The following is a 12,410-nucleotide window of genomic DNA, read 5'->3' on the forward strand; positions in this document are numbered from 1 at the left end:
CTTTATAATCGAGGGACGAACAACATTCAAAGATCAATTACAATATGTTTTCTCCTAAGAGGACCACTCTAATTAGCGCCACTCGCTGGTGTAATGTTGCTGCCTGCCCTGATGTGCGTTTATTTGTTTGTTCGCCAAACAGATCATCCCTGACAATGAGACCTGCACAGATTGCATCTTGGAACAAAGGCGTCATGCTGAACAGTGCCCTGCAGGTGGCGCCATGACTCCTGCTACAGCACACACACAGCCCCAGTGAGGAGGGGGGCCTCAGGCTGTAGCCTGACAGCAAATCACAATGCCTGTGTGTTCTCCCCCTCCCTGGAAGACCAGAGCTGGTTGGATCAGCCACACAGAGATGTCTGTGAGCTGGGAAGCTGGATCAGCCCTCTCCTTTCAGTGTCTCATGTCTCAGATGCTAACAGCTGCCTCCCCCCTCACCAATGCGGCAGATCTGCGCTGCCCTGCACCTCCAGCAACCACTGACAGCTCAGGGCTCTGGAGGGCGGCTGCAGGAGAGGAAGAGGTGATGGACGCCCTGGACCACCTCCAGTAGACCATCCCATCTCCATCTCCCTTCATCTTGCAGGAAGAAACCCACCCTCCCTCCTCCCCAACGACTGCAGCATCTTCGTGGTACCAAGATCCTCAACTGACAAAAAAACTGGACTGCATGACAAAGGCTGGATCTTTGAGAACCCCGGAATCTCCATACGGATTGGCGTTCCTGGCCCCCCTTTGTGTAGGTGGGTCTCCGTTTATGCGAAGACTGATGGTCCATTTTGCATCAACACTGCCTCATTGAAGATCGCTGCTCCAGCCGGCAGCTGCGGTTGCCTATCTCCTCCAGCAATCTCTGTTTCTGTTTCTAGGGACGAGAAAAACAAGGACAGATCAATAAAGGATTTGTTGTCGAAGGTGGGTGCAAGCCAATCTCCAGCTCTTCATTCCGTTTTATTCCTGCTATAACAACCCCCATTCCTCCCCCCTTCCCATCTTCACACACACAGGCAATCTGCAGTCCACATTACAGATTGCAGCAAGACCACCATACAAGAACCATCACCCACCTTCAGAACCTCCTACTATAAAATCAGCTGATTAATTGACTGAATGGACTTTCACCGGACCATTGAGGGGCAGGCAGACCACTGACTGCAGAATAGAATCCGTCTGCTCTTGTTTACGAGCCTGGGTTGCCCCCCCTGTCGCCGCGCAGGGTTGGGGCGGAAAGCTGCATGTGTCCTGCAATGCAGTCAACAAAGAGCTGTCACTCTCATTGCTCCACTGGAAATTAATCCGCCTCGAGCAGATTGGATCTTTATTGGACTAATTGTTTTTCTCAGAGGTTTATCCCTGGTCTCCTCCCATTCCTCAGATTTCTTGGAAAGATCTCAGTTAACATGGGCACCGTCCTCTCCCTGTCTCCGGGTTCCCGGAAGGCCAGCCTCTACGACGATGGCTCAGGGTCCTTGGCCCATTACAACAGTGTCAGCAAGGGCAGTGGACAGAAGCCTGAGAAGGCACTGAAGCGACACTCTATGTTTATTCCTGCCCTGACCTGGAAAAGACTTGTGGCTTCCACCAAAAAGAAGACTTCTAGGAAAGGAACTGCCAACAACAATTATCAGAAGGACGTTGCCCATTTGAACCATGAGAATGTGAAAAAATCTTTGTCCTGTGCCAATCTTTCCAGCTATGACAGTCAGCCTCTTGCCCCACTCTCTTCAAAGCAAATCTCTTCTATTAAGAAGGTCTCTGGCACAACTGGTGGTGGCTCTCCAAAGAGGGTCATAGTCCAAGCCTCCACCGGTGAACTCCTGAAATGCCTTGGGGAATTCCTCTGCAGGAGATGTTACCGGCTCAAACATTTGTCGCCAACAGATCCCATTCTATGGCTACGTAGCGTAGACCGCTCCTTACTCCTCCAAGGCTGGCAAGACCAGGCCTTTGTCACTCCAGCAAATGTGGTTTTCGTCTACTTGCTCTGCAGGGATGTCATTGATGGGGACTCAGTGGCCACTGAACACGATTTGCAAGCCACTCTTCTGACCTGCCTGTATCTGTCCTACTCTTACATGGGCAACGAAATCTCCTACCCTCTCAAGCCTTTCCTGGTGGAAGCCGGCAAAGATGCCTTCTGGGACCGGTGTCTTTGCATCATCGATGCCATGAGTGCCAAGATGTTGAGAATAAATGCCGACCCGCATTACTTCACCCAGGTGTTTGCTGACCTCAAAAACGAAGGCAACCGAGATGAGTTCTCTCGAGTACTAGACCGGTGACTGTCCGAGAGGTGACCAGAGTCCAGCTCTTTCACAGCACTTGAAGGCCAGATCCTAAACCCACCATTGCTGGCCAGCGTTGATCCAGTAGCCAAAAAAAAAAACAAAAAAAACAAATGGGACCACATTCAACCTTTTGTGCATTGCCTACGTTGAGCAGTGGTGGAAATTTGAGGCATCTTGGCCACCATCCCAACGTGCATTTTTTGTTTTGTTTTTGTTTTTTTAAGGCCAAAAAGTGCCTGGCGCTTGCACCACCTCTTCTCCCACTAGGATCCTTTGAGGAGCTGCACTTGACATTTTTGTTTTTCCTCACTACACCTTTGTAGCGGCTGCTCACACTCATTCCAAAGCAATCACAAAGACATTTCTCCTCTCGTCTGTGTAACTGTGCAGTTAGGAAGCTGAATCCGCCTGGGTACCACCTGAAAGTCAAGACCCAGTATTGCCACCCACTACGTCCCGCCCACTATGGGTGCGTTTGGCACGCTCCTTATCGAAGGCCTCAAAGCCAGGAGGATGTGTTTAAAAAAATACGGGCCTTGTTGGATTTTGTCTTCGGCCCCCTTCGGTTCATGAATGTGACAATAGAGGGGCCAGACTCTAGTTTTACTGTCTTCACTTGATTGGTAACAATACCTCTGCTTTTTATTGCTAATATTTTTTTTTCCTGTTTGTATGTAACACAGAGGCCGGTTCTTACTCTCATTGACAACCGACAGTATTTTTTCCTCTGAAAATGGACAAGTTATTATCGGGGTACAGACTGTCATCTCATGAGGACCTCAGCCCAGAATTTGCACATTGCTCCTCGTCGAGTCTGGGTTTTTTTTTTTTTCATTCCTCGTCATGTTTTGGCAGTCGGAAAAATCCCCCAGTTTAGTGATTTATTTATGATGGGGAATCTTGTCCGGGGTTATTTCTGGCAATGACTTGCGTTTAATCTGCTGTAATTCTGAATACAGAGGGATCGCTGCAGACCGTGTCAAATTTGCCCTAAATTCCACTGAAGCTGTCACAGGGGAATATCCGCCGGGGGGTGGGTGGGGGTTCTGTGTCACTTTCCAGATTATAAGGGATGTTTATAGAAGGATGACATCTATATTTTGTTGTTTGGGGGAGGAGCTCAGTAGTAGTATTGCCTGCTTATATAAAGCTGACGCATTTGTTTACCACTATGGAGGTGGCAAAATTGGTCCGTGATTGGCCAGTTATAATTGAATGTGTAGCAGGATTTAGGCATTATTTGTAGTTTTTTGAATCTCCAATGGCTTCAATGCAAATTCAGCCAAAATGATTGAGTTTGATTTTTCCATCGCTTAAGCTGCCTATACACTGTACAATCTCAATTGTACACCCTTATCCAGTCTTTCCAAATCTAATGCTGGGTACACACAATAAGGTTTTCCGCTCGATAGATGGATCCGATAGATCATTTCCAACATGTACGATATTCCTTCCGATCAATTCTGCGCTCGATTTCTCTTAGACGTGAATGGAAAAAGATAAGAAAAACGAGAGGAAGATAAGAGAATTGCACGCAGAATCGAGTGCAGAATTGAGCGGAAAAAAACGATTGGGTGGAAAATCGAGCGGAAGAACTTATCGTGTGTACCCAACATTAAGCCGATGGTACACCATACAATCTGGATTGTATAACTTTGTGCAATCTTATCTTTTCTATGTAGTAACAACAAACTCCTAAAATATTTGTATATTCAGTCCTTTTACTTGTACTACTTAAATTTGGCAATACTGGGCAAGGTTGCACAATTAGTATTGTATAGTGTCTGGCTAGCTTAACCGACTAAATACACTTTGGCCGGATACATAAGTCAGTCGCTTATACTACATAGATGTGGTATGATTGGACAATGTAGATTGTTGTATGGTGTATGACCAGCTTTAAGCCTGGAACCCACACACATCATTCAATTTCAGATCCTATCTGAGCTAGTCTTGAGATCGATAGTTAGATCTGACATCAATCGAATATAGAAGAAAGCTAGCTCACAAACAGGTTTTTTTTTTTTTCAGATTTAAGATTTCCAAATGTTTTTTCGATTGGGTATTGTTCAAAAGGACACACACTTGGAACAGTAGTCAGTATTTGGATCAATATTTTCCAGCATGTCCAATCTGCTTCCGATCATGAAATACATAGGTTTTAAGGTTGGGATTGGTTGCAGGCAATTTTTATTTTTTTTGTTCTGCCCGATTCAATCTCTTTCGTGATCGGAAAAAGGATCTGGTTTGAAATTTGTATGGTGTGTACCAGCCTAGGGCACGGCAGCCATTAAAGGATACCCGAAGTGACATGTGACACGATGAGATAGACATGTGTATGTACAGTGCCTAGCACACAAATAACTATGTTGTGTTCCTTTTTTTCTTTCTCTGCCTGAAAGAGTTAAATATCAGGTATGTAACTGGCTGACTCAGTCCTGACTCAGACAGGAAATGACCACAGTGTGACCCTCACTGATATGAAATTACAACTATAACACTTTCCTAGCAGAAAATGGCTTCTGAGAGCAGGAAGGAGATAAAAAGGGTCAATTGTTCATAGATTTTAGCTCTGGCATACTTCAATGAATGTGTCATTGAGATAAAACAGTTAAAACTTAAAAAAGTAGATTTAAACATAAAATAAAACTGTGGAATATCTTAAAAAGTCATTTTTAGGAGAAGGCAGATAGATAAAATCGTTTATTTAATTAGTTTTTTTTTTTTCGCTTCGGGTGTCCTTTTAAACATCCCTAAATTTTTAAAAGTGAGGAGAGGAGGGGGGGGGGAGGAATGGATTAAGATGTAATGGGACCCTAGGCAAGGTAGTAGAGTTACCCCCCCCCCCCCCCCCCTTGTGATCCTTTTGGTAAGCTGAAGTGGAGAGAGGTCAGAGTAGGTGGCAGTTGCGCCCCTTGACACCCACTAGGCCCCAGGCACCTGCCTAAGTTGCCTGGTTGATGATCCTGCTCTGGAGGGAATTTAGCAGTGAAAGGGAAAAATCATGATCATATCTGTCTCATTTCTCAGTATCGCTGTGCAGATCTGTATGAATAGGCCCCTTTGAGCTGACGTTAAAGGATTGCTCTGACCTGCGGTAGACTGTGGATGTTATAGCTTTTCCTCAGACCCAGACGCTGTGGTCTAATAACCAATTCCTGGAGATTATCTCCTGCTGGGGGGAAGGGGGGAGTGGTTGGTGTTAACACGCTGATCCTGCATTACGTTAATGAGAAATAGATTGCTGTACAGGCAGCGTGTGACTGAGCGGTCACATGTCACTGCTACAGCTCTGTATTACATGGATTACACGCCGTTACATGCGTGTGTGCTGCCACCCGCCCCCGCCACGCCTCTCCCCTGTCTGGGGGGGGGGGGCTGCTTGCATTGATGGTGCTGTTGTCATGCTGTAGCACTCTAAATGCTTGGTGATGCTTTAGCCAGCCATACATTCATTGAATTCTGATTGATCGATAGAACCATTGATCTCAATCAAAGCCCCACACCCTGGTAGCAATATTGGGCAGATTTCATCTGAGTTATCGATCGAATATGTGTTTCGATTGCTCAAAGTGGCAGTGAGCTCGATGTAAAAGCGATATGGTGCCTGATGCATGAAAAGCTGGTCATTTTACCGGTCCTAGCGCCAGTTATTAGTGCCGCACACGTTACCGGGATAATGTGCATGTTGCCATGGTAATATGTGGCGTATCGTGTGTTATGAAAACAACGCACGCCTTCCCCAGTAGCAGGCAGTGCTCTCCTAGCGTTAGGACCGGTGAAATTGGCGCAGACTGCCTGCGATGGCAAAATTACCGGACTTTCCTGCAACCTGATTATGGTCAGGAACAGTAAATTTGATCTTCGGTCAAATCAGAAGCGGTCACAATGAAAAACGATTCCTGTGCGACCAATTAAAATGTTCCATCACGCTTAAGGTGGCCACTAACGGTCCAATTTCTAGCAAAAATCGTTCAAGCGATCAGATTGGTTGTGAATAATCTCAGTTGATGGGCACAATCAATTACGAACGATTATAAAAATAGTCGTCCGATTGGATTTTCGTCAATCAAAAAATGGATTTTCTTGTTGGTTGTGATAGATAAGAAGCAAAGATTGGTTCGTTGATGGTGTAGTGAACGATTTTTCTTCTGATCAGAATTATCTGATCGCTCTAATGGTTTTTTTTTGCTAGAAATTAGACTGTTAGTGGCCACCTTTAGTTAACAGAAAATTGATTTTCAGCCCGATAACGATTTCTTTTCATCGATCAAAGAGCCCAAAGTGTATTCGATTCAACCTTGATTTCTTTTAAGATTCAAATCTAAAGGTCGACACAAGAATCGATAAGTGTATGGCTGGCTTTGCTAAGATTCTGTCAGGGTGGATATTTTTGGAGGACGGGAGAGATCCTGCAAACTTGGTTTGGATTTACTCATCTCTTAGGGCCCGGTTCCACTTGTGCGGTGAGAATAGCCGCGGTAAAAACTTGCATGCAGATGCGAATTTCGCATGCGGTTATATGCGAACTTTCATGCGAATTCGCATACGATTTCGCATGGATGACGATGTATGCGAATTTAACCATGGCAATGCCTGTGTGATTTTCCATTGATTCCATGCGAAATCGTATGCGAATTCGCATGAAAATTCGCATACCAATACCGCATGCAAATTCCCTATTAAATACATTGTATGCGATTCACATAGCGGTATGCGGTATGCGAATTCTGATGGCTCTGCCGGCAGATTTTTTCTGCACAGAAAAACGCAAAGGAATCCTGACAAGTGGAAACAGTCCCATCCACTTGTATTGTCTATGCGAATTCGCATGCGGCAAACGCATGCGAATTCGCGATAGTGGAAACGCACCCTTAAAGGGAACCTGATGTGAGAGTGATATGAAGGCTGCCATATTTATTTCCTCTTAAACAATACCAGTTGCCTGGCAGCACTGCTGATCTATTTGGCTGCAGCAGTGTCTGAATCAGACAAGAAACAAGCATTCAGGGTCTATGTCTAAAGCCCAATCTACACGATACGATTCTTTGTATGATTCGATTACGATTCAATTTACGATCCGATTAAATCCGACATGTCCGATCAGTATTTGATTCGATTCAATTCGATTTGCCATTGCATTGAATCGAATCCTTATCGGACATGTCGGATTTAATCGGATCGTAAATAGAATCGTAATGGAATCGCACAAAGAATTGTATTGTGTAGATTGGGCTTAAAAGTATTAGAGGCAGAGCATCAGCAAGACAGCCAGGCAACTGGTATTACTTATAAGGAAATAAATATGGCAGCCTCTATAAAACTCTCACCTCAGGTTCACTTTAAAAACAATCACACGTGTCAGGAGAGGTATATAAACTACAGGTGATCCCAAAGTATTCAAGTCCAAAGCTAATTTGAGTAGAAAAATCTATATAAATCTTTAATTGTAGAATAAAGTATCACAATAACAATATATAAAACATTAAAAACATGAGGAAATGGCCATCCCACCACACATACAACCAACTCACACAGCACATGTATACAGCCGGCCACACAAACCGATCAAAATGTTAGTTAGCTTGCAAGCAATTAGTATGCTGAATAGTGGATAAAACAAACATACAGGGTCTTGGCTGTGGTTTTTGCTGATGTTTGCCACAGCACAGCAACAATATCACTAACCAGTCAGCGTTCCTCACTATAGCCCAGTATGACCCGGATGAGGATAATCCAGACCAGGATGAGCTCAGCATCTGCCAGAAGGGCGGGGTCAGTGAGCTGCTAATCATTCTGGGTTGATGCACATTTCATGCTTATTTTATGTACAGTATGTACAGTTAACCACTTGACGACCAGGGGATTTATGGCTGATCTGTGCTGTGTGGGCTCTCCAGCCCGCAGCACAGATCGGGATAGAGCCAGGGCGATCAGACTTACCGCCTTTTTTCCCCACTAGGGGGATGTCCTGCTGGGGGGGTCTGATCGCCGCCGGCTTGCTGCGCTTTGCAGTGGGGGCTCTTCAAAGCCCCCCTCCGCAGCGTTCTCTGCGCTCCGTCCCTCTCCCTCCCCCTGTGACGGGACGGATATCCATCCTGCGCATTGTAGGATAGGCTTCAGCCTATCATAGGCCGGCGATCCCCGGCTAATCAGAGGCTGGGGATCGGCGATCTGCCTTACGGCGCTACTGCGCAGCAGCGCCATATGATGTAAACAGCGGGGATTTCTTTCTCCGGCCGTTCACGGAGACACCCTCCGTGAACGGACATGGAAAGGCCGCTTTCCATGGAAACCCACAGACGACCAGTTTACGCCAATCGGCGTTAGCTGGTCGTCAAGAGGTTAAGCAGCTTAGAAATGGACCAATCAAATGGAACAGCTGCCTCATAAAATATGCATCAACGCAGAATAGAATGATTGCAGTCTCATTGACCATCCCTCAGAGCAGGGACAAGGTCCTCCAGCACCCAAGGCTGAGACACCAAAGAGCGCCCCTCCATCCCTCCCACCCCAGCCGTCACACACTGATTGCTATTAGACTAAGAGGGCCACAGGGCCCACAACCTCCCCAACACCTTAATATCTAGTTATCTGGCTTGCAGTCACTGCTATGTATCCCCTTTTCTTATTTCTTTCTGCTTCATACACAATTAGGAATAACAACTGAATGAATTGTGCGCCCCCTCCTACACTGCGCCCTGAGGCTGGAGCCTCTCCAGCCTATGCCTCGGCCCGGCCCTGCCATCCCTAACCCCCCGCCTTGCAGAATCTAGAGGTGGCCATGCCAATCTTCATCCTGATCTCAGCTCCCCTATCCCTTCCCCCCCAATATAGCTCTCCTTCACTTTCTGGGGTTAGACATGGATGCTGTGCAGGCATGGGGTGTAATATGAATTGCCCTTGTGTGTTACATGACATATTGCACCTGCACCGAACCATTCATAAGGCAAAGGGGCAGCTACCTAGGGCCTAGTGGGCGTCTAAAGCTAGCCTGGGGCCTCCACTGATCATCTACTCTGACTCCTCCTCTATCAGGTGGCAAGCACAGCTGGTACCTTGCCTATGGTCCCATCTCAGTACTGTATACGTGATTACATACATGTTGATTTTGCTGGTGTGTGTGCTGTGACATGCAGCAGTGCACTGGTGGGGGGCACCTATGTTAGTGAAGATAGTCTCTGGGGACCAGAGTCGCTACAGAGCCTGATAAATAGAATATAGCAGTGTGCGGTGAGGTCTGATCGCTGACATCTGATTGGTTACTCAGTGCAACATGGTGGCTTTCCTAGGTTTTATTTAATTCATTTATTTTTAATGACATGGGCCTCTTAAGGCATATATCTGTCAAAGTCAGATTTCTGTAAATATCAAAATGTAAAGCTCATTCTAAGGCACTGGTGGGGTCAATGAGTTGCTAATAATACCGAGTTGGTGTAAAGGTAATGCGCTTTTTTGTACAAACGTACTCATCTTTGGAAATGAAAAGATAAAATGCAGCAGCTGCATTTCATTGGTTACTTTCCGGACTGCATACATTTGAATAAAATTAGTGTAACATTTTCACCAACACAGAACTATTAGAATCTCATTGACTATCCCGACAAAGGAACCAGTAGAAAAAATCATCAGCTGTTTCTCCAAATCACATCTGGACCCTCTCCGGAGATCATGTTTCCCATTTGACAAGAAACTGTTTGGCTTCGTTCACATGTAAAATCGAAATAGCACTTTTCAAAATCCAGAGCGAATTTGTTTTTTTCACTTCCTAATGTCAGTCAGGAAGTGAACTCTTTGACCCGGAAAATAATAAATACAATGTATTTATTCTAAAAAGCGCTGGAGAAATCGCTATATAAAGCGCTTTTTCAAGCACTTTGCGATTTCCCTATATCTTCCTTTGAGCCAAAGCGCTCAGAAAATGGTACAGGCAGTGCTTTGCTGAGCGGATCGGAAACGAACCGCTCAAATGAGAACTCTCTCATAGGGAGTCATTGCACAAGCTTTTTAGGGTGATTTTCAAAATCGCCGGCGCTTGAAAAAAGGGCAGAAATGCTCTAGGGGTGAACGATCCCTTTTTGTTTTATATTTTTTCTAGCCTGCATTCAGAATGTGAGTGAATGTGTGAGTCACTTGTGTGGGTGTTGATGCCGTAACCCCACAGTGACAACACAAGGAAGGTAGATACAGCGGTCCGCACTAATCACGCCATTTCTGCAAAGGTGAATATGACTCAGAAGGAAAAAAATATATATATACGGTATATATATATATATATATATATATATATATATATATATATATGTGTGTATATATATATATATATATATATATATATATATATATATATATATATATATATACATATACACACAGTGTTCTCCCCAGGCTCTTATAGCTGGGTGCTCCACCCGTCTAGTTTTGGTGACCACCCGGCTGTCATCAGCTCACCTCCTCCTCTGCTGTAACCAGAGTTGCACACAGAAGCACTGGCCCTGCATTCTCTCATCTTGCCCCACCCGGCTACTATTTCATGCCACCCGGCTACTATTTCATGCCACCCGGCTACTATTTCATGCCACCCGGCTGGAAAAAATTCCAGGGAGAACACTGATATATATATATATATATATGTCAGACTGCAAGTCGCAGGGAGAGATATATTGAAAAGACACACTACCTCCTTCTGCCAAAGATTTGTAGAAATCGTACTAGCGCAATTCTTGCCAATATTACATTGAAGAAAAGTACTTAAAATGTATCTCCACTTTCCCTATTTAAAAAAAAAATAAAAATATATAAAATCACGTGCATAAATGAATTTTACATCACTGTGATTACTTGCTCTAAGCCTCTATAAGGCCCCATTCACACTTGAGCATTTTGCCGGCGATTTCGGCAAAACGCTCAAACGCTAGCGCTTTTGAAAGCGCTAGTGTAATAAAACCCTATGGGCCCGTTCTTACTTAAGCGATTTGCGCTAATGGGCGCAAATCGCACAAAATTTCGAAACGCAAACGCATCGCCTGCAGTATTTTCAGGCGATTTCCAGGTGTTCACGTTTCAGTGCTATAGCAGGACTAAACGCGATTGCGGAGAAATCGCTGCACTGTCCTGTGATTTTTTTCCCGTGTTACATCACTCCCGCAAAGCGCCGGCAAAAATCGCCAGTGTTTTGCACTTCTAAGTGTGAGAGGCTTAATTGGGAAAGCTGCTTTGCGGTACTTTCAGCTGTTATCGAGAAGGGAGTGATAGATTGCTGTCTATACACGCAAGTATCCCCTAGGAGGTGTTGGATTCCTGCTGCATATCGTTGCAGCAAACCCAGTGGAGCTGCAGAGGTGTGAATGGAGCAATAGATTTTACTTCCTGCTTTGTGCAGAGTTATAAAGAGGTAAGACAGAAAAAGGAGGATTCTGGGTATCTCTAACACCAAGCTGCATAATGTTGCCATGGTTTACAGCAGGTTTCCATAAAGGAATGAATCATATGGCATTGACAGAAGTTATATACATTTTTATTGTAACTCAGATTAAGCCTTTAAAGTGTTAGTGTGCATTAGGGTGGTCAGTGAGATCAGTAATTTCGAGCTAAATTTGCAAGTAATATGATGCGAACCTTATGCAAATGTATGTAGCTTGAAAATGGACCAATTGAAAGCAGCAGCTCCCCAGTGTACACACGTGTGCTTGAACTGTCTAAGAATTTGGGTTTTGACCAATAGTGCAATATATCTGCATGATTGATTTCAGCCTGATTTTAGATTAATTCTTGTTTGAAAACCACGCCTCCTAAATATTGCCACACCTTTCACACTGGTCCTTTCCTACTCTGTTTGGAAATTGTCTGCACACACTAAAATTGGGGGACTATGAATTATTGATGAGTCATGTCTTAATGTAAACAGTTTGAGTAACTTGCCACTGGAAATATAGAGCTAGCCCCCATTTGAAGACACTTTAAGTACACTTAATTATAAGCTCACCAACACTTTAAAGAGAAACCATGACCAAGAATTGAACTTCATCTTAATCAGAAGCTGATACCCCGTTTTACATGAGAAATCTTTTCCTTTTCACAAACGGATCATCAGGGGGCTCTGTATGGATGCTATTGTGG

General features: G+C 44.7%; 1 protein-coding gene across 1 annotated transcript; it reads left to right on the forward strand.

Annotated features, from left to right (window-relative positions):
* The first annotated feature begins 352 nt into the window (after nt 1-352).
* LOC137519563 (cyclin-dependent kinase 5 activator 1-like) lies at nt 353-5,053 on the forward strand. The gene has a single exon (XM_068238536.1). The coding sequence runs from the start codon at nt 1,404-1,406 to the stop codon at nt 2,283-2,285; it is 882 nt and encodes a 293-aa protein (XP_068094637.1). The 5' UTR covers nt 353-1,403; the 3' UTR covers nt 2,286-5,053.
* Nucleotides 5,054-12,410: the final 7,357 nt, after the last annotated feature.

Source organism: Hyperolius riggenbachi, chromosome 5 (assembly GCF_040937935.1).
Source record: "Hyperolius riggenbachi isolate aHypRig1 chromosome 5, aHypRig1.pri, whole genome shotgun sequence".
NCBI lineage: Eukaryota > Metazoa > Chordata > Amphibia > Anura > Hyperoliidae > Hyperolius > Hyperolius riggenbachi.